This window comes from Arvicola amphibius, chromosome 12 (genome assembly GCF_903992535.2).
Source record: "Arvicola amphibius chromosome 12, mArvAmp1.2, whole genome shotgun sequence".
Taxonomy (NCBI): Eukaryota; Metazoa; Chordata; class Mammalia; order Rodentia; family Cricetidae; genus Arvicola; species Arvicola amphibius.
Genome location: NC_052058.2, coordinates 144,197,972 through 144,221,912, shown reverse-complemented (window position 1 = coordinate 144,221,912; position 23,941 = coordinate 144,197,972). Strand labels below are relative to the sequence as shown.

General features: G+C 39.5%; 1 protein-coding gene across 1 annotated transcript in view; it reads left to right on the top strand.

Annotated features, from left to right (window-relative positions):
* The window catches only part of Mctp2 (multiple C2 and transmembrane domain containing 2), a 158,401-nt gene that overhangs the window by 101,286 nt on the left and 33,174 nt on the right, over positions 1 to 23,941 (top strand). Inside the window, exons 14-15 of the mRNA XM_038313422.1 lie at positions 15,455 to 15,577; positions 18,396 to 18,434. Of these exons, the coding sequence (XP_038169350.1) occupies positions 15,455 to 15,577; positions 18,396 to 18,434 (162 nt within the window). The remainder of the gene's footprint in view (positions 1 to 15,454; positions 15,578 to 18,395; positions 18,435 to 23,941) is intronic.

Sequence of the window (23,941 nt, the reverse complement as noted above, 5' to 3'; positions counted from 1 at the left end):
CATTTCTATCAATCTGTGTATCGCCCTGTGGTAGTGGCTTACCAGCAAAGTTTCATCAATCTATCTCCGGTGGCAGCTCCATTGTATCTCCCTAACTCTGCCCTTCTCCCAGCATACAGCCTACCTTTTCCCACCTAGTTCTGTTCTTCCCTGCCATAGGATCAAAGGAAAAAGTTCTTTATTCCTTAACCTATAAAAGCAACACACAGACAGAAGGATCTCCCACACCAAGAAGGAGTAGCTGTGGTGGTGATGAGGGAAGCCCAGTGACCTGGAGGGACTCTAAGGTAGGGGAGGAGGTGAGAAGGGCAAGGATGACTAGTATGGACTTTGAAATGTATAACTGGTACTTGTGATACTGAGGAGCCTGGAGGCCAGTATATACTTTGGTATGCTCATAGACACCACCATAGGCAGCCATTTGTCCCTTCTTCAAGTGATAAGAGGAAATGACTTCTTTTAGTGGGTGGGAGAGGAAAGGGAGTAGCTTCACAGATTCTGAGGGATGCTGGCTTTTGTCCTAACCTCCAAAAAGTCTTTTCTTCTATGGTCCAGTGTTGAACTCATTTATAGATATTGAAATACCTTTTGGTATTTGGGGGAAATGGAGGTTTCTATTCTCAATGTCACATATGCCCACTTTCCAAGGCAACCAACATACCCCTCCCTGAGTCACATTAGGAAGTCCATGCACTCAACAGATTTCAAGCCCCACTCCTGGTGTCATGGTAGCCAAAGCCCACAGTGTCAGCTTGTGGTGCAGATTTCCTCCAGACCACTGTGCTCTTTTCACACCCTTGTACCATGGCCCAACTGCAGATGAGTGACCCACAAGTAAAACTTGCCTAAATCTTTATTGCAATGTTTACATTTGATCTCCTGATTCGATTCAGCAAGTGTTTGTGTATCTGTGATGGGCTAATTCCACCTTTTGTTTACTATGATACACAGACAAACGTCATTTATGATCTTTAATCCAAAGAACAGATAATTCTGAAGTTAAAAATACATATGTACAAAAGTAACCAGGATACAATCAAAGTCTACGTGCTTCTTCTCTGGTAGAAAAGCAGGGTGCGTTCCAAGTAGAACAAGTGGTGAGAACGGAAAATGAATGTTCCTGGGGACAATTCAAATAAAAACACTGGGAAGAGAAACAGAGGAGGCCACTTTTGAGTTGCACAGATTCATATTGGAATTCAGAGGTTAGGGTAGGATACAGAGAGGGGTAAGTATTGAAAGCTGCAAGTTTAGGCCATTATTTGATTTAATGGGCCTTGACTAGCAAACTAAGAATTCTCCATGCTTAGTCTAAAACTCTACCGGGTGGGAAGATGTAAAAGGCTGTGAGCAGGAGGAGAGCATGCTGAGCACTAAACCTTGGTTGATGATGTTGGTCCACCTCTTGTGAAAGAGAACTGGGGGAAAAGCATTAGGAATCGTTTAGGAAATGAGAAGACATATTAAATGCTCATGGGTACCGAGCTTCAGAAGCTGGGAAATGGTTTCGGGTGACATTTTGTCTACTGTGCCGGACGTATGCATCCGTGGTGGAGAGGAAACCGAGTTGACTATACAAAATGATTGCTTCAGTTAGTCATATTTAAATGTAGGGTTATTATAGCATGGACATTAAAAAAATACAAATTCTCATTGTGAAATATATTTAAGACTCATGAAAACAAAAACATTTTGTAAAGAGTTTCAATGACCCCTGCTTTTTCTTAGTGATTCCGTATATAATCACAAATTACCTTGTCCAAATTGGGATTCTGATATTATTAACTCCAGAATGGGACTGAGTCCTCTTTTTCCAGATGTGGCATATGCTGGGTAGTTTCAGTGAGCTCTTGATGCAGTAGGCAAGGAAAGAATGCCATCCTCAGGATGCTGAACTGTTCCAGTGACACACAGGGCCTCTCTCATGTTTCCTCTTTACACCCAGTCTAATCTTGGTCACCACTCAGTATTTCCCATCACTGTACTCCTGACTCATTCACTGTGAGAAAAGTCATAGAGTATGGTACCCATTAAGGTGAACTTGATTCCTTCTGTTTAGTGACCTGAAGATCCATTCCAGTTCTGTGTATCACTAAGTCATCCATCTTGTGATCTCTTAACTGCTTAGAGGGCTGGACAATGACAGACTTAAATTTAGATAAATAGATCGTGCTCAAAACGGGCCCTTTGAGAGGAGTGGTGTTCTGAGTTATCCCTGGTCCCTGCCACTCCCAGAGTCCCTCACCTGGGATTCCCACATTTTTTTTTTTATCAATTTTACCTGTTTGATCAATGTAAATGTCTTGGTCCATAACCGTGCGAGTGAGTTTTAGTTCTGAAGTGGATGTAAAGTGGCCAGGGCTTCATGGGTTAATGGATATACTACAGGAAAAGAGAAGGCCTTCCATGTGTCAGGCAAAATTTGGGAAATAATGTCAGGGTTTAACTTCATGTAATTAATTTGATGGAATTCTTATTCCTTCTCAGTTCCTAGAAGAGTTCTCAGCACTGAGTGATATTCCTTCCATTTGATTGTGGTGCCACTAACAGCTATGGCTATCTACTGTATTCAACATTCCCTAATTTTGGAAGGTTTGATAGAGGAAGTCATGTGAGATTTGATGTCTTCTTCTGTGACTTGAAAAGCAATCCAATCAGCGTTACTTTTGATGACCATGTTTTCTGTAATTTCCTGAGTTATTTTGTCTGTTCTCTTCTAGAATCTGATTCTAGATTGTAGATTTTGTTTTACTTTGCTTTTGGCTATTATTAAGATTTTAAAATAAATATTTGTATACCTGTCATTTGGTAGATATGTTGAAGAGTTGAGGTTATGGTCCCAGTGTACAGACTGTAGAGCAATATTCAGGATCTTTTTAAAAAATGTAACTTCTCAAAAAACTTGTGGGTCAGAACTCTATGAATTTCACCCATGTCTTACTTAGATAGATTTCCAGGTATTCATATTTTTTTAAGTTTATACTGACTATTTTAGGATACAGGATTTTCTGGAGTAATCATATTACACATAGATTGTTTGATTAGCTATGCCAAACCATGTTCCAAGTCATTGATCATCCACATCCAATTGAATTTAACCTTTCTTAGTCTTAAAAACCATCTGTCTCATCTGACTTCTTAATGTCATCAACTGGTGTGTAAGAAGTATTTAAATTTGGTCAAAATTTCATTTTTCTCATAATGAAAATACATTTTTCTCACTAATGACTTTTTTATGTTTGGAGAAGTTTGGGCTCCTTGTTATTTTGTTATGTATTTTTTCCTGTGCCACCCTTTACATTGATTTGTAGCATTGTACATACTATATAATTTAGGTATAAGTCCTTTGCAAAGCAAATATTTTCTTAAGGCTCTATCTACTTATTGCAGGCTCATTGTGTATGTCATTCTTTAATAAGCAGCACCTACCATGTCAAGTTTCTTACCCACTGTACTTTATACTTTGTATAAACATTTAAGGAGTCCTGCCTTAGCTCTTGACTTCTTTAAAGTTTTATTGTTCTGACCTTTACATTAATGTTAGCCAACTGGTAGTTTTATTGGAGAATTTCATAAATGCATATAATGTGTTTTAATTAAATTCATCTCACAGTCACTCCCCTACAGTTTCTCCACTATCCCTCCAAAATAATTGGATTCCAATTTTATGTATTATGCTTTTGAACCACTGAGTCCACTTAGTGCTGCCGGTCACGGTTGGCAGACTCTCGGATTGGATCCTTAAAAAATCTTTGACTGTCCTTCCAGCAGCTAGCAGCCTTAATCAGTGATCGATCTCATGCCCCCTCCCCTTCCTATGGGATCTTGTCTGGCTTGAGCTTGTACAGGTCTTCTGCATGCTCACACAAGCCCTGTAAGTTTATATGTATAACTACACTGTCGTGGTCAGAAAATGGTTTTCCAGTAGGTATGGCTCTTTAAACCTTTCTGCCCCTCTTCCTTAATGATCCCCTAAGCCTTGGTATAAAAGGATATGGTATAAGTGTTCCAGCCTGGGCTGAAGACTCTACATCCTTTGCATGCTGACCAGTAATGGGTCTCTGTATTAATAGCTATCTACTGGAAAAAGGAAGCCGCTTCTCTGATCAGAGTTGAGAGAAACCATAATCTATGGTTGTAAATATAAATCATAAGGAATAAGTTCAATGCATGTTAACTTAGAAAAAATAATATTAGTAGGTACTCTCTTTGACTCAACTAGATATAAATTCTTGACCCATTTAATGGTGCCAGACATGAGTTCGATCTTTGGACAGGTGCTTAAATATAACGTAGAAAGTGGTTGGTTACTCTCATAACATTGGTGCCACTATTGCACTAGTGAGCATATCTTTCCAAGCTGATCATTATTGTAGCTCACAGAGTTCAATGCTGAGTAAGACCGTTGATAACACTTCTCCCCCAGTAAAATGAACAACCTTTCCTACAATGTGATAACTAGTCAGTACAGTATTAAGTAAGTACATTACAAACTCACTCTTTCCATGTTCTATAAATCTATTATAAGACATCTTCAGCAATAGGGTCTTAACATCAAGTTTTATATGGTAACCAAAACTAAGGGCAATATCTTGTCATGTTTGGTTGTGGTCTGCATGATCCCACTGACCCAAACCTACAAGACACATAACTTGTTCCTATCATTAGACCTTTTATTTGACAGCCAATGATGTGGATTTTTCAGAAGTGTTTAGTGTTGTTAATCCCTCCCCATAATCCCCACTTGGCCCTCCTAGCTCCCCAGACACACTTGGTTTTTGTAGCTCCATTGTTTCCCCATTTCTCCTTCATGCCACATGCCTTCCATCTCATCTCCCTTGAAAACATGGCTCCTTTCTCATTTCCTGACTCCTATGATCATGCCAATTTAAATACACATATCCAAAGAGTCAATGATAGCATCCACAGATTAGTATAAAAAAGGTATTTATCTATCTGGATCTAGATTCTCTCACTTTAAATGACTATTTTCAGATCTGTCCATTTACCTGGGAATTTTACAATTTCACCTTTTTTATAGATGACACAGGATAATGCATCATTGTATAAATACATCACATTTTAACATCCTTTTTATTCATTACTCATACAATTTATTGAGAAGTTTCACAAATTCAGAGGTGTCAGTCTATGCTACATTGGGAATCTGTGGAGGGGACTGATTCATCTTGTGGTTTCTAAGAACAAAAAGAGAGACACACAGGAGCCATGGTCCCAATATAACCTCTGAAGACATACACCCCAGTGACCTACTTTCCTCTGTAAGGCCCTGACTTCTGAGTTTTCCTTCACCTTCACATAGTACCATGAGCTGGGATTCAAGCCTCTTTCTACACGTGCTTCCTTGGGAAAAAAAATCATGGTCTGCTTATAAGTGGTTATCAACAACTTCCTATGTGTTTCTATAAAAGACCAATACAGGTATTCTTCTGTATTGGCTTTTTATAGATTACCATACATACATCAGACATATGTCATTAGATTTAGTATAGATTTTTGATTTCTGCTTTATCTATAGAAATATTTTTGCTAAAGTTGTGATTTTATTCTTTCACATCAGAGTAAAACTATTTGTTTTCCAGGGAAACAGAATAAGACAAAACCAATATTGCAAGTAATAGACCCAAACCTAGATTTTTTTACACCAAATCATATGCATCCCAACTCACAGGTTTTTGCTGTGTTCTATTATGGTCCAGATTATTTTGCTACATAAATTTATATTTTATTTTTATGTAAAGTGCTGTATGTTTACATTGACATATGTGATTCTCTTCCCTGTCTTTTGAAACTCTACCTTTGAACCTTCTCAGGCCTTACTTCCAGGTTTTTCTCCTGTATATTTGTTTCCTTGCAAGGTTATCCCACTTGATGCTGTTGGATGCTATCTGGAGACTGATAATACACAAAATTATGTCTATAGCCATTGCTTTTATCTTGAATTCTAAACCACATACTAGTGATTACTTCAGTCCCAAACCTGTGCTTCCAGTTGATCAAGCAATAGATATATACATTCTTCAATTGTTCAAGCTCCATTCCATGTCATCCTCAGCAGTCACTATTCTCTCTAAATAGTCTGAACATAATCATTTTAGGTCTAGTACCATCACCATATTCCTAATCTACAGTCCACACTAGTCCAGGTCATGGCAATGGCCTTGTGAACTAAATCTATTCTCTGCATGGAGAGCTCTCATTATCCCATTGTGTTAATCTTTCTTTAGTAGAAGGTAGGCTATGCTGTTCTTCTGCTTACAGTCATTTGGGTAACACTCTGGCTACTTCCTTAGCACAAATGTCAAATCCTAATGCCCACTGACAAAGCCCTTAAGAAGAGCTCCCATGTCTCCTCTTTCTCATCATTTATGGTCTCCTTCAGACACACTAGGATATTCTAGACGGTAGACTTTCCTCAATTTTGGTTCGTCTTCAACATCATTTCTCTATATATTATATAATACTAAATTTCATATATGATGCTTTACTGATTATTCTATATACAATACATTAATGATATATTCTGCATTTATGTATGTGAAATATAATAGATTATATATCAGATAATAAGAGGTCCATGTAAGCTCCGTAAAGAATGGTAATTTTGATTATTTTATTGTTACTGTGTATATATATGATGGGAGAGAGTGGGCATGCCACAGCATGCTTGTGAAGGTGAGATAACAAATTTAAGAAGTTGGTTCTCTTTCAATCTTAATGTGTGTCCCAGAGATGAACCTCGGATCATCTGGCTTCATAACAGGTGCCTGCTGATCTGTCTTTCTGGCCCAAGGATGCTTTTTGTGTTTGTACCAGTATTTCTTTCCTTTTATATCCTTTTATGTCTAAGTCAGTGCTATACATTGCAGGTGCTTAAATAATATGAGCAGAAAGAATAATAAACCATTAATTTATTAACAAATACACTTGTAATGACAGACTGGGGTTAGTGTGTAGCACTCAAAATGGGTTGAAGGAGGGGCACTGAGCAAAGAAGTTTACCAGCCAATGAGGTTCTTGTCTTCAAAAATCAGAGGAGGGAGAATTGATAGGTGAAACTTTAGCTGGTCACATTTCATAACGTGCATCTCACAGTCTTGCAGGCTGGTGAGGAGCCTGGAACATGCACTGGGAATTAGCTAGTAAAATGCATTCAACTGTAAGCTAGCTCACCCTGCTGTGCCAAGCTATAGAGTCTACACATCATTTGTAGGCCAAGGAGCAAGAGGGCATTTTCATAAGGTAGAGGGACATCATGAGACCTGCAGGTGTTTTATTTTATTGTTTCTGCTTTATTGGGGATTTTGGTATAAAAGGTATTTTAAAAGTTCTATTATTATTTTAAGTATTGTTTTAAGTGTATGGGTATTTTGTTTCTATGCATGTCTGTGCACCATGGGTATGCCTGATGCCCACAAAGGCCAGAAAAGGGTGTCAGAGTCCCTAGAATCAGATTACAGATGGGCATGGACCATGATGTGGGTATTGGGAATTGAACCTAGGTCCTCTTCAAGAACATCCAGCACTCTTAGATGCTGAAGCATTTCTGCAGTATCAAAGATTTTATCTTAAGAATGACTTTTGGGGCTGGAGAGATGGTGCACACATACATGCAGGCAAAATAGTCATACATATAAAATAATTATATACTAAAATAAATTTCGTTAGAAACCAATTTCTTTATTGCTTTTTTTATTTAGCCCTGGAAGTTTTCTTTCTTTTTTTTTTTAAAAAGTTTTTTTGGCTTTTCGAGACAGGGTTTCTCTGTAGTTTTGGAGCATGTCCTGGGTCCTGGACCTCACTCTGTAGACCAGCCTGGCCTCAAATTCACAGATATCCATCTGCCTCTACCTCCTGAGTGCTGAGAATAAAGGCTTCTAGCCCTGGAAGTTTTCAACCTTCATCCAGCACCTTTTTGTTTATTCTACAATAAACATGCATATGTGAGGCCCAGGCTTCTTTATTCAGTTTTACACAATGATTTTCTCTATAGATTATATGACACATATGCCATTTTCAAAAATGTAGATTTTATCTTCATTGCTACAAACAAATTGATTAGCACAGTGCTCTCCGAGGCCATGTGTACTGCTGTTTAGTGTGTATTTCTCTATTGCTGTCTTCAATTTTCTTTTTGGCAAGGGCTACTCCAGTGGATTTTCACAGCAGTGTAGACCCTTCACGAGGAAGGTACAGAGGGGAACATTTTCTATCCTCTGGAATATTGATTTGAAGACAACAATATTCGAAGCATTAAACAAAGAAGATAATTAGAGCATCTTCTTGTTCCCAAGCTCTTGGTTCAGCTTCTGCCTGGTAGCCTAGTAGGACTGGAGTTTGGGTCGGTGACAAGGAAGGCAGATGGTAGCTCTTTCTATTCTCTTTCTTAAAACAAATGCAGGAATGACTCAACATCTGTTCATTAAGAAATGTAACTCAACACATCTCTGGGATGAAACCTACTTGATCATGGTTGATCATTATCTTTGATGCGTTTTTGGATTATATTTGCAAGTATTTTATTGATAATTTTTACATAGACATTCTTAATGGAAATTGGTCTGTCATTCACTTTGTTGTGTCTTTGTGTGGTATCAGCATAACTGTGGACTCATAAAAAGAGTTGGTAAATGTTCCTTTCATTTCCCCTTTGCAGCATAATTTGAGAAGTATTGGCATTAAGGTTTGGTTGAAGTCTGAATTCTGAGCTAGATCCATCTGGCTCTAGGTTTTTGGGGGAATAAGGGAAGGTTGGAAATCTTTTAATTACTTCTTTTGTTTCACTAAGGGTCATGGGTCTGTTTAACTTGCTTATTTGATCTTGATTTAACTTTGTTAGGTGGTATATATCAAGAAAATTATCCGTTTCTTTTTGGTTTTCCAGATTAGTAGAATATATGTTATTAAGTAAGTCTTTATGATTCTCTGGATTTCCTTGGTGTCTATTGTGATGTCCCCTTTTGTCTCTAATTATATTAATTTGGATATTTTCTCCATATTTTGGCTAATTTAGCAAAGGGTTTATTAATCTTATTGATTTTTTTTCAAATAACCAACTCTGTTTCATTGATCCTTTGTAGTTTTTCTATCTTATTTATTTCAGTCCTGAGTTTGATTACTTTTTGCTACTCATTTATTTGTGTGCTGTTTCTTCTTGTTCTAGCCTCAGGCATGTTGCTAAATTACTAATATTAAGGCTGGGCAAGGCAACTCAGTATGAGGAATTGGGCCCCAAAATCTAGCAAAAGGTCAGAGATGGTTGGGTGAGGGGAGGGACCCCTATAAACAATCTACTATAGCACTGAAGATGAGGCTGGGAGACTCTCTGGAGGACAGGAAGGGGAGTGAAAATCACCTACCTGAGGTCAAGCCTGGGGTGGCCACTGGGGTTCCCAAATAGAGAGGATTTCTAGGTATTGTCCCCTGGCACGGAGGAATAGAAAGAAGGGGAAACTTTGGATCCACCGTAGGAAATGGCCAAGTCCACTGGCACTGGCAGTAATCAGCGTAGGATCAGAATTAGATGCTGATGTGATCCATCGAAACACTGCTTCTTGCCTCAGTTGACTCGCCTACCCTCCTTTGTATTTGATTTTTCATGTTTCTATTTAAATGCATTATAAACTCCATGATAGATGATGTTATATGCCTTGCTTTGAAGGACACACGTGTTTTAAAATGTTGCTTTACACTTAACTTTGTCTACCATTTTTGAAGTGTAATAACTACTTCACTGTGACTGAAGCAGTTCTTGGGTCAAATTTGAACAAACACTCGAAGGACCCAGATCTCACTCAGTTCTGAAGAAAAAACCTGTCATTATTAGGGTTTACTCTTTTAAATATTTTTTTTTCCTTAAACACCACTCCAAATAAAACCCTGGAGTAGGAAATAAAATGAATACGGAAACCTTTTTTAAAAAAAAATCTGTATGATGTCATTCCCCATAGAGATGTGTAAGCACACATTTATAGTCACATGTTTTAAAGGAATAATTGTCCTACAACTCTCCCTGTTGAGTGGCTGATAAAATTTCATCAGCAGGTTTGAGATGGAAGTGGCGATGTAGATTTAAAAGAAAGGTATAGATTTGTATATTAACTCAGTTTCTAAAAGTATCTCCTGGGGACAAAATTAAATTTGATTCTTGTTTCTATCTATAAAATATTGAAAAAAAATAAAGATCATATACATGCAATTATCACTTAAAAAATAGGTTTGTCATTTCAGGGTGAAATAGGATTCCTGTAGTAGAACATTGAATGTTGAAGGAGCAAACCCCGAGGTTATGTTTGACCACGTAAGGGGAAAAAAAGTCATAGTTTCAATCAAAGATAGCATAGATAAGATTCTAAAACATAACACATTAAGAACAGCCATTTGAGTGGGGAACTATATTGGGTAAAATGAATGTATTTGTTTTAGACATTGACCAGCAAGAGACAGAAGACTGTTGAATAAAATACTGTCATATTGCGCAGGTTTTTAAGTATTTAACTAACTATGTATCTTTACACATATCAATAATGTCTGTGTAGTTTCTAGTGATTACCGAAAGGGTCCTCAGTTGAGAAAGACTTACCATTGCTTTGGGGAAGGGGAAGAATACAGCAGAGAGGGGTGTTAACAGAGGGAACAGTTACCTGGAGTGTCATGGATTTGAAAAGGAGAACTAGTAAGGCACATAAAAATGACAGAAAAAATCTTAACACTTGAAGGGTTCTGTGTGTCATTTGTCATCTTAAAATATCTAGTTATATTAAACTATAACACGTGTCATAAGGTGTTGAAGAATGCTTATGTGATGTCACAATACCCTAATTCCAAAATCTGAAAATGACACAAAAATCTAGCATTATCTGTCATTGGAATCAATGTAAAGCTTCTTTTGTCTTTATGAATTCAGTACAACCACATATATTAAGAGACAGCCAGGCTTTAGTGAAGGCGTTTCCCCAAAAGAATAGATTATTTCAAACTCTTGTTTAGATTAAATATATCCTACGAAGGTGTTAAAACGAGAAAGATAAAATTCTTCTCCAAAAGATGTCAAAAATGAAAAATAAACAAACCAAAAGCTATCAATTAGCCACCATCCATTACTGATTTACTAAATAACACTCCTGAAATAAACCCTTATTAGAATGGATGGAAATCTTATTGTTTAAAAATGTTTTATTAAATTTGAAGCAGCTGCAAAGGAGTGCTTTTAGAACATCTGAGGGATATGAGCAGTAATAAGGGGAGTGCCTCGATGAAGTTTCCCATATTAAAACTAAATAGATTTGTGCATATTCTTAATATGATATTATTTATACAGTGGAAGCTAAAAGCAAACACCATGCTTAATGGTAGAGGAATGGAAAAAAAAAGCAGGACCATTTTCATTACAGTTTGGAATTTGGCAATAATATCTCTCCTAATAATATCTCTTTATGTAGGAGCAATGAAATTAAGCCAGAAAAACCAAGTTACAATCACAAGGAAGGAAGAAACAGAACAAATTTCTTATATATAGTTCATGTGTGTAGTGCCTGCACTACGGGACAGTACTCTAGCCAGAAACTAAGCTGGAGACTTAAAATTTAAGCACACAGAGACACGGGGACATGGGTCATCTTTGATACAAGAAGGCCAAGTTTATTGTGCTCCAAGGAAGCTTATATAGGGATCCTTAACTAATAGTGATGCCCCAGCTCTTGAGATCTTTCAGCTGCAGGCCTCACCTCACCAGAACCCAATCCCCTGCCATCAGGGTCTTGTGCTCAGAGCAGCTGCAGGCACAGGTAAACAAGCTGTTTTGCTCAGTTCACTCCAGCAGGCAAAGGGTCTGAGGCAGGCAAAGAAAGTCAAGGGGCCAGGGAGCTGCAGCCCCCAACACATGTGAATATATTTTAGAAATCCCAGATTAATCAAACAAAATACTGTTTGAATCAACAAGAAAAACTTCCACAAGGTTGCTAATTTTAAAAATGAATATATTCAAATTAGAGATTTTGCATGACTTTATCACCAGATTTTGGGAAAAAAAAAACATTTAGGATGTGGAGTAAACGAAACTAAAAGAATTAAGTGATATTTAATAGTTGTAAAGTTTTTAAATTTTAGGTAAAAGGTGTCTTCAGCATTTAAACATTATTGCTTTCGGTTAGGAAGTATTTGTATTTATGATGAAATGGTCTTACTTGATTTTTTTCCACACACTGGAAGCTGATATATACAGATCACGTGACTCGTCTCATAGCCTGTGTGTGTGTCAGTGTGCCTCATGTTTTGTAGTAATTTCCCCAAGGGGCAGTCCTGTGCTCTCATGCTTTGAGTCCTTGGAGGTAGCACCCTGTCACTTGCCTGTGTTTCTCACCTACTTCTGCAGCTTAGGGCCTGAAACTCTCGCTCGTCTGCGCACAGCAAAGGATACACGTCTCCAAGGCTGAGACTGATTGGTCCAGGTGATGCCTATCTTGCATTGCATCAGAAGTTATATCTAATTATTTTCTAAGAGCCCTAAAATTTCATAGCTTTCTCATTTTAGGCTTCTTCAAGGGATTTTTAGAAACATACAGGTATGTAAAATACCTGTAGTTTGAAATATTGACAACTGTTCTCCCTAGTTCAAAGGATTTTTACTGATGGTAGTATTTGGCCTGTGTTTTGGCTCACTGTGACCTTAGAATCTTTTAGCCTGCTCTCCAATTTTTGACACATAAAAATCCAGAAGCAACAATATTAAATAAGGCTGACAGGAAAATGATGTTATGAAATATGGCAATATTCTCCTTGCTGCAGAACATGACCTGCTAATTCTGCCTATATTCTTTTTATTCCGTTATAGTCTCTAAGAGTTCATTGTGTATGCATATGTGCCCACATCTATACCTTTTGGGAGCTATTTCTAAATTTAATCCCTTTCAACGTTATATTTTTACTGCTTTGAGGATTTCATACATTTATTTTGATCCTCTAACTCCTCTGAGATCTACTCCCCCCTCTCAACTTTGTGCACTTAAAAAGAAAAACTGAGTTCAGTTTGTGCTCCACGTTCTCCAAAGTGTGGGTCCATGGACTGGAGTGTACGCAACCTACCAGGAACCAGAGGCCATGCCCTTCAAAAAACTGAGTTTCCTTCCCCAGAAGCCATTGATTGATTATCTTCAGCTAGGGCCTTTGTGAGGTCAGCCATGCAGCATTCCTGCCATGTCCAGAAGACACTGCTTTATTCCAGTCTCCCTGATCACTGACTCTTATAGTCAGCCTTGCCATCTCTTCTTCTGCAATAGTCCCTGAGCTTTGGGGCAAAGGCTTGTGATACAGATGATCCATTTGTGACTTAATAATCCACTGGTCCCTGTTCTCTCCACTTTGACAAGTTGTTAGTTTCTGCACTAACCAATGTCACCCAAACGAAGAAGCATCTCTGATGGTATCTGAGAGCAATACTAATTTATGGCTGAAGTATGAATCTAGAATGGACAGTTTGACACTCATCCATTTACCAGAATAATAACAATAGGCTCTCCCTAGAGCCTATTATCTCTCCAATAATGTGTTCTTATTTAGATTTATATTCCTAAACAAGTGTTTCTTCCTGCGGAGAGGGTCTTAAAACAAGTCAGAATATATAAATATTGGTTGCTCCACCAATATTTGTGCCACTATTGTATGATAAGCATATCTTGTTAGCCCAGTCTTTTTTGTAGCTCATAGGGTTAACAACTTGATACACATGTTGATTGATGGCTATTGTTCGCAAACACCCTGCATAATGCCTTCCAATATTATGAAATCCAGCCGTCAGGGATAACACTTCCTGGTCAATACCACATTTACTTCTCTATATCCCATTCCATGTCCCTGTCCCATGAAGTTGTGTCTTCAGCAATAGACTTTCCTGTCAAGTTCCGGTTAGAAGCCAAGAGCAGTGACAACTGTATCATTTTAGTATCTGTAGACATTCCTTCACCATCAGCTTGGGAGAAGTATCCCACACCTCGCAAAGGGCTTCATGTTTTTTGGTGACCTATGGCTTCTCAGAGGAGCATTATCTCCTGTATAAGGAAACTTCACTTTTATTTCTTTCTATGTATGTATGTATATATGTATATATATGTATGTATGTATGTGTGTATCTATCTATCTATCTATCTATCTATCTATCTATCTATCTATCTATCATCTATCTATCATCTATCTATCTATCTATCTATCATCTATCTATCTATCTATCTATCTATCTATCATCTATCTATCTATCTATCTACCTGTCTATCTATCATCTATCTATCTATCTATCTATCTATCTATCTATCTATCTATCTATCATCTATCTATCTCTATCTATCTATCTATCTATCTATCTATCTATCTATCTATCTATCATCTATCTATCATCTATCTATCTATCTATCATCTATCTATCTATCTATCTATCTATCTATCTATCTATCTATCTATCTATCTATCATCTATTTATCTATATCTATCTATCTATCTATCTATCTATCTATCTATCTATCTATCTATCTATCTATCTACCTATCTATCTATCATCTATCTATCATCTATCTATCATCTATCTATCTATCTATCTATCTATCTATCTATCTATCTATCCTCTATCTATCCATATATCTATTATCTCTTCATCTATCTACCTTCTATATATCTATCTGTCTGTCTATTTATCTAGCAATGATCTAGAGTGTTTCAAACAGTAGGTATCATTTTTAGTTATCCTCAGTGTTATTTATCCTTTCCCTCAGCCTGGTTCTCTTCCCTCCCTTATCATTCCTCCCCTCCCTCCTGATTATGCTCTCTTTCCCCTTAATATCTCTTGTGTTCTATTAGCCACTCTTCCCTAAGATCTCCCAACACCCTCAACCAGCTATCCCTTTCCAGTTCCCTGGTGCTCCAGGTTAAACACGCAAAGCTAAAGAGCTGACAGGAAGATTCATGTGAGCACATGTAGCATCTTTGACCTTCTATGTCCAGCTATGTCACTTAGTGTATTTCCCAGTTCCGTTTATTCACCTGCACATTTCATAACTCCATTTATCTTTACGGCTGAATTAATTCCATTGTGCATAGGCAGCACATTTTCATTATCTATTCACCAGTTATGCAACATCCTGGTTATTTTCATGGGTCATCTACTGTGAATAGACCAGCTATGAGCATGGCTGAGTATGTGTCTCTATAACAGGAAATACATCCCTTTGCGGAAATGCCGGTAATGGTATAGCTTGGTCATATAGTCGATCTGTTTCTAGGTATTTTAGGAACTGCTGCACCGATTACCATGGTGGCTGCAGTCATCTGCTCTCTCACCCTTTTTGAGCAATTCCTAAGTTTCCTCTCCCTCTGTCAACGAATCAACAACGTGAAATTCCCAACCTCTGATCTAAGAGTCATGGGCTCTCATTTGTTTTCCCGGCAGGTGTTTTTGGTCACTGTCTGGAATTTTGAACTCTACATGATCCCTCTGGCATTGTTGCTGATCTTCCTGTACAACTTCCTCAGACCCATGAAAGGGAAGGCCAGCAGTACTCAGGACAGCCAGGTAAGCAAAGATTCCCGGAGTTCCTCCAACTCCACGCTGAGGACTAAGATAGCAGCAGGACGTGGCCCATGACTAAGTCATGCTTCAAGCCACTGTTGAGGCACGAATAGTGAGATAGAAGTACCGCTTCCAGAACAGGTATTTTATCACATGTGTTCTGGAATCTTCCTTTTCTGGGGGGACTCATGGTCCTACATCTCAGCTGATGTTCTCGATATGAGAGGAGCTCTCTGGATCTTGGTTGTCATTTCGTCCCTAGAAATCTGTGCATCTATCTGGTTTCGCACAGAGATCCTGGGAATTATGTTCTAAACACTAGAGGAAAATCTATGGGTGTTGCTTGGGCCTCTCCAGCATACTGTAGAACTCTCTGAACAGCTGGGTTAGGCCATTGGTCCTTTTGAAGTTTATCCAGGGATTACCAACTTCCAGGGTGCTCAGCAAGTGGGTGGGAATAACTCCCACCCTCTACTCCCAAATGCTGTGATTTCTTCCATTGGCCCTCAAAGTCCCTTTATGTGGAAGGGCACATGGTCACTTCTGAAGGAAATTCCTTGGTGCCTACTGCTTCTCTGTCCTCCCGGCTCTTATCAACCTCCCAGCCCAGAGTGTATTTTTTTTTTTGTTCTAAGTGAACAGGTACATGTCAGTAGTAACTAGCTTTAGAAACAATTCTTGATATTTCTGACCTAAGAAACAGCTTTTAGAATCAAAAATTCTAAAATTCCAGTGTCCAGTAAATTTCTTTTTAGAACCATCATCTAGACATGTTTTTTCATGATTTAAATGCAAACCATTGTCACATGGTTATATATTCTCATTTTGAAAGATAATATTTGAAAGAATAGATATTGAAAGTTTTTTCTTGTTTCATTTAGCATAGAGGAAAGGTAGAAAAATGAGTATGTGGCAGAGGAAAAAATCTCAAGAAATGTCAAAGTTCTCTTGTACTTTTTTTGATTATCTAGTAGTGGTCATGATCATGTATTGGTAAAATGGAAGAACCAACTAACAAAAAAGGATTTAAAGTTTATGTGTATTTGTGGACTGGATTTTATATGATCATAAGTTAGAGAGACATCTCTAATAGGGAAACATCTGTAACAGTAAATGCTGTTGACTCACACTGGTGCAATGTTTAGCCAGATTTTATTTTGCCACCATGTGTATGAGATCTTCTTTACCCTATGTGCAGAAGTGCACATATGTGCTGTGCATACATATGTGTGTACAGATGTGCATAACTATCTTTTTATGGGTAGAAATAGGAATTTGCAGTGTTAAGAACTTTTTGGCTTCAAAACCATCTTCAAACTCGATGCTTCATTTAGTCTTGCTAAGACCACTGTGAATGAGACAGGAACTTCCACTTTCATTTCGTCATGCCTACTGAGATGAAGGTTGGGAGCGGCAGAGTGATGGACTCAGAGTCACAGGGACAAAGTGCAGTAATCGTGTCTGAAAATGAGGACACTTAACATTCCCAGTTGTGATGTGTTTACCCCTGCTAACCCGTCCTCACTGCATTCTGATGTATCTATTGGTTTTTATGAGGGATGGAAAAAGTTAACCCCCTACACAGTCAGAGAGTGTCAGACAGACGGGCAGCTGACGGCCATGAGGATGAACAGAGGTAAGGAAGCACCAGCCTGAGGGAAATTTCGCTGGTGACTGCTCAGAAATTTGGAGGTATAGAGTAGAGCTCTCTGGTCATCCCCAAATCACGTCTTATAACAGTCATAATGTAGAAGATTGCTTTAAGCTGCTGGAACAGTACTAAATAGGATGTCTGACCTCCGTGTGGTTATGTAGAAAGAAGTCTTCATGTTGAAAAATATCCTTTTGAAAAAATGGTTTTCTAATGATGAATGCTCCTCCCCTGCTCCTGCACCCATCTGATTGTAGAAACTCAGGGTAATCTCCTCTCCTCTCCTCTCCTCTCCTCTCCTCTCCTCTCCTCTCCTCTCCTCTCCTCTCCTCTCCTCTCCTCTCCTCCCCTCCCCTCCCCTCCCCTCCTCTCCCCTCCCCTCCCCTCCTCTCCTCTCCTCTTCTTTCATTAAGATTAGGCCTCACTATATAGCCCTGAACACTGGATATGAAGAACCTTGTCATCCCAGCCTTAAACTCAAAGGATCCCTCTGCCTCTGTCTCCCGAGTTCTGGGAGTAAGGCATGTGCCATCGTATCTGACTGTTCACTTTTATACCCTGCAATTATACGATATAAAATGTTCCTGTTAAATAGACGGCACTTCTAATGGTGCTGAACGAACCCTGTAGCCACACAGGTGCCACCCAGCACCTGCTCTAAAGTCATGCTTCTGTCAGTCAGTATCGGAGCCTTCGGTTTTCTTCTCTTTCTCTGTTCCTGTAGCCTTCTTCATGATGACACTATTCAGACTACTGCATTTTCCATTGCCGAATGTTTTGGTAATAGCAGCAAAGGATCACTCCTTTCTCTTTGCTGCTATTACCAGTCAGCCTTAACATAGTGCTTGGTGTGTCTGCCAGACAAGAACCAATCCGTTTACAGAAAGGATAAATTGGCTCTGTAGCTTTGAAGCTGGATACTGTCAAAGGGCGCTTGCGCAGTAGGTTTATCTTTACGCAGTGGCTCCAAGTAGACTCTGCATATTGTTTATAACCTTGCCACGGTTTCTCTGAACTTCAGAGGTGTGAATGTTACAAGAGGATCTAATGAGTTGTAAAACATATCGATGTTCCAGCTCTGTAAGGAAACTTAAAAGTGTGTGTCTCATTTGCACTGGGCGATCCCAATGGAGGTTTCCTTAATTAACGAGCTATGGGGTTTCTTTTCAGGAGAGCACGGACATAGAGGAGGAAGAGGAGGAGGAGAAGGTGAGTTGCTGTGCCAATGGCAGACCTTTAGAAGGAACCCATGATGGCCACGCCGTTTCTCCAGGTTGTGTCAGTTTTTGACTTTTGGCATTATGTAACATTATAGAAACACTATGGTTTAAAAAGAAATCAACCTTTTGCTTACTTAAAATGGAATGACTACCATATCTGTTTTTCCTCTAATGTACATCGTAGTAGTGACAACGACCTATCATATCTCAGACTGATTATTTTTTAATGATAATATGTGTTCGTTGCTTTGATGGATAGTGTGGTATTGAGTCTTTTCCAAGATTTTTAAAAAAGGAAATAGAAAGAGAAGAAAACACAAGCAAATAAGTGAATTTTTCTAAGAGTCAGGATGCAAGCCAAGCTGGTCCCTTCTCTCTGCTGATGAAAGGGAGCCCGAGAAGTCAAGAGCAAATCAAGGGAAATGGTTGCTCCTTTAGGTTCATGTCCGCGCTATGGGGTGGTCACCCACTTCTGAGCCTGTCACTTCCCCAGCTGTTGCTGGCAGCGTTCTCTGCTATATGTCTGTGTTCAGCTGTCCTTTTCCTTCTCCAGGGAGAATCTCTCAAATCTGCTGCCTTTGTTGTCATTACACTTTCAGACAAACCTTCTGGGACAAAATGGGGAGAAAAAAGGGAAGTACCAACTGAGAGCTTTTGAGCTTAATGGACTTCCAGTTCTGTAAAATCTGGGCGTGTATGGGCCCATGATGGTGGCTTGGAGGAGGTGGTGGGGGATGAAAGGGCGGAAAGGAGAACCCAAAGACCAAGTGTATGATATAAATGCCTGCCGAACAGACATTAATTCAAAGACCAGCTCTGTGACACCAGCTCCTTACAGTTAATTGAGGGGACCAGATGGTTTTGCCCATTTGAAGCAAATGAGTATATTACAGATTGAATCTTACCTGTTGTCTGAAGGTGATCATTATTAAAGAAATGATGGAATAAAGCACAGTATATTTAAAAAAATAAATCTCCTTTTTTTTCCAGAATAGAGATGATAGCAATATAAACTTCTTCTTTAATAATTATCAATTAGTTGTTTCGAATGACTTTTGAATAATCAAACCATTGAATATTAGGTGAAGACCAATCTCAGAGCATGGAGAGATGTTTTGCCAAAGAAAATTACAGGTGGTTATTTTAAACTTATCTGAAGCCACCTGCAAGACTGGCCTCTTGTACTTCGGATGACCAGCTGTAAATTGGGGTTCCCATAACCCACCCCTGAGATTTAATAAGTTTTTAGAACTGCTCACAAAACATGGGGAGATACTTCCCTTTACTGACTTATTATGCGTTATTCAACTTGGGAGCAACCAAATAGAAGAGAGGCATGGGGGACAAACATGGGGCAGAGCAGAGCGTCTATGCTCACCCTAGGCCCAGGAATTCCATACGTTAACCTACCCAGAAGCCTCCTGACACTGCTTTGTGTTTCTATTCTTATGTGCATAAGGTGTCTCTATCAACATAAGATTGATTAAGTTAGTGACCTCCGGTGATAGAGGACACTGTTTTCATCTGGAGGGTCAGGAGCTTGGGAGGAGGCTCCTGCAAATTCCAGCCGTGGTTCCTCATCAGATGCCTGGTTCGCATGGCAGGAAGCTCCCCTTGTCTTCTGAGGACACCGCACTTAAAGTCGGTGTGTCCGAGAAGAGCTTCTTCACAGCAAAATGGACTCCTTCCATCTTTCGAGATCCTGTTCTTTAGTTCCTTTATAGTTCCTGTTTCAGGAACCAAAGACAAAACCAAATACAACGGAACATGTTCCTGCTGCTCCTATCACTTAGCAAAACAGGGGAGCTTTAAGAACTCTGGCCAACAGCCAGGACCCACGACAAAATATGTATTTCTTATTATATCGCAATATCGCACTAGGCAAAATGTAAATCTTTTGGAAGCCAAAGCTTAAATGTGAAGCAGATTTTGTTTCATCCAAATCTGTTTAAATGTGCCACCCTTGAAAGAGGACCACATTTATCCCTAGGGACAGCTGTAACAGGGTATCTTTAACATACCACCTAAAGACCATCTTCCAACAGGAGGAAATTGACCCGTTCCTTGTAGCTCACAAGTGTACTTCCAGTGCTTGTGAGGCTGAGGCAGGAGGATTGCTGAGAACAGCCTGAGGTACAGAGCTGTGGATGCTATGTCAAGCAATCATCAACAAAACACATAATACACAGGATGAAAAATTAGTGTTTGAACTCTTCCACCTGGCAGATATTAAAAAAGGCTTTTCACTTGTGATAAGCACCATGGCACACTTTTGCCACGGTCAGACCTGTGACCCTAGTGGGTTTATGGTGCTCAGTAGAAAACATGGGAGACAGATTACCTGCAGGAGCAGGGGTGACCCCAAAGCAGCTGCACCATGAAAAAGTCTCACCCAAGCATAAATGAGAACTTCTCCAAAGCTGCGTAGGTGGAGTCCCCCTACAACTCACCTTCTACAGTCTATGCACTCTGAGATCTCCAGAGACCACGAGGCTGTATGAAAATAGAGCAAAATTACATACAACTGACTTGGAGGAGGTGGCAGAGAGTGGCTAAACCTCTTTGGTACTTCCTTCTGTAAGTGAACGCTAGCAGCCGATAGGCCTGACCATAAGGCTCTTTTGCAAGTAGCCACAGCTACACAGATAAAGAGAATGGCTCGTATGCCCTCTCCAACAGCCTTTCAGGCAACACGGTCCAATCTAGAGTCTAAGCCAGAATGTGACCCCTTCCTAGAGATGCCTGGGGTTTGGAAGATGGAGCAATTTGTGCTGTTTCAAATCTTTCTGGGCAAGGATGACTACAGAAAGCATCTAAAAGTGGCATCCCCAGAGATGGGCCAGGACCTAGTGAGGACCAGCACACAATGGTTCTATCAACCTGTCCTGTGTTGAGATGGCAGTGGGGCTGTCCTCACTCCAGGGTATATTCAGTTCTGAAATTTCTATTAAGGTATCGTGGTATGTTCTTTTCATAGCTTGGTCATAACCATGGTATTTTGTTTCCATAGTTTTATGCTTTTATATAACTTCCTAAAGCAAAAACCAAAAATGAAAACCAAAAATAGCTATCTATGGCCTTTCTGATAAACACACCTTTCTGTCGCTAGGGAGTCTGGCATATTTTTAGTCTCCGCCCATATCATATCACGCTTGCTTCTTACCTTTAGGGAACCTATGGCTGCAATAAAACATCATGACCAAAAGCAACTTGGGGAGGAGAGGGTTTATTTCATTTCTCTCCTTTACAGCAAAGTATATCACTGAAAAAAACAAATCAGTGCCTGAACTCCAGCAGAGTGGGAACGCAGAGGCAGGAACTCATAGAGAGGTCATAGAAAAATGCTGCATTCTAGCTTGCTCCTCATGCCTTTTTCAGCTGCTCTCTCATAGAACCTAGGACCACAAGCCCAGGGCTGGAGCCCCACTCAGTGAGATGGACCCTCCTATATCCATTACCAACCAACAGCATGTCCTATGGACTGACCCAAGGCCCATCTGCTGGGGCCTTTTTCTCAATTGAAGTTCCCCTTTCCCAAATGACTCCTACATGTGTCTGGTTCACATGAAACTAGCCAGCACACTTCTATTGGGGATTTGTAACTAGATTTGTTAGTTTCAAGTTCAACATTATGAGGGTACATTTCACATGTGTCCCCGTGCGTCATTTCTTCTCTGTGGACCATCATGTGATTGTCTGGGACCCGAATAGGCAGTGACAGAGTCACTCCCCACCATAGGGGATGGTTGAGTGGTCCTCTTCCGAGTCCCATAGCTTCTGCTGCATGTTAGACATGACAGAACATGCTTCTGGGATGTGTCTCATACCTAATCCAAGAGGAATCAGAAACAAATTATAACAAACAACCATTCCCTGAACAAGCAGAAGGGAGGGAAAATATTCTCTACCCTACCCATCTATCCTGAGAGTAGCACACCTTTATCTACAGTTCCTCTTCCCTGAAAACACCATCACAGGCGACAGACAAGGATAGGCTGCCTGGGCCCCTTGGCCCTGCTTCTTCAGGGGATGAATGTACTCCCATCTTCTGCCTCTCTCTGACTTACAGACCAAGACATGCATGGTCTGGGGTCTGTCATACTTTTATTGTCTGGAATAGAGGTGGCCAGCAAAACGACATCACTGTAGCTTCTGGCTCCTTATCCTTGTTAACAGCACAATGCAGTCATCTGTGTTAGAAACCAGATTGGTGGCCACAATTCTGCCTTCTTTTCTCTTGTGATAGCACATATATCTTGCAGGTAACTAGATTTGAGGCTTTAAAGAAATGAAACACATGGGCTAAACGCTGAAGAAAGACAAATCCTTCTTTCTTATCCCAGATGGTCCATGTAAGAAATTGCTTATTGCAAGTCTAGTTTTCTAGGGACCCGAGAACAAACAGATAATGACCGAGTTCAGCCAACAACAATCAGTTAGCATTTTCTATTTTTATTAGATTTCCTATGTGGAATCCCTCATGTGAACCTTATTTGTACGGATGAACTACAATGAAAATTGCATTAATTTTGTACACAGTAAAGGTCAGTAATTGAAGCATGAACCAAGAAATGACTGTGTAAAATGCTGTCGTATCCCTTACTTATGAAAGGTCATGTAAGACAATAATATCTTGTTTTCATGGCTGAAGGTATAAATACTTTCCAGAGAGTTTCTTTCCGGTGTCGGCCCAACAGTCACATAGACTATTCCAGCATTTACTGTTAGCATCAAGAAGAAGGAAGCATAATAGAATGTAATAAAAATTTAAAAAAAAAACCCTTGCTTCTTGCTCTCAGAAGAAAGCCTCCTCTGATGGTCATGGTGTAGACTAGTTTTTGTATAGTTAGACTGTTGGGGGACTTGACTGACTTCTTCTTTTAGGGTCATTGATGACATCACAGATGCTGGTCATTGTTTGTGCAAAGAGGAATCCATCTGTTTATATCAGTTATGGATAAAAAAATAAAAGATAATGGATATATTTCTTTAAGGAAGAAACACCTAAGTATTCATTGGAGGGTGTTCTATATTGAAAAAGGAAGAATGAGCATTACTTATACCATCTCTGTTGTGAAAACTTGGCATGCTAAGTCGTGAGAGGTGCCCCAGTGGTAAAAAGCATTTAGTGCTCTTGCAGGGATCATGGGTTTAGTTTCCAGCACCCACATCAGGTGGCACACTTGTAAGTTCAGTTCCAGGTGACTTCCTACCCTCTTATAGTCTCTGTGGCTACCTGCATGAATAGGAATGTGAGATGCACACATACACTCAGGCATATACACAAACACATTAAAAAAATAAGTCCTTGAAAACATAGAATGCCGCCGGGCAGTGGTGGTGCATACCTTTAATCCTAGTACTCGGGAGGCAGAGGAGGACGGATCTCTGTGAGTTCGAGGCCAGCCTAGTCTACAGGAACTACTTCCAGGACAGGCTCCAAAGCTACAGAACATTCCTGTCTTGAAAACTAAAACCCAAACCAAAACAAACAAA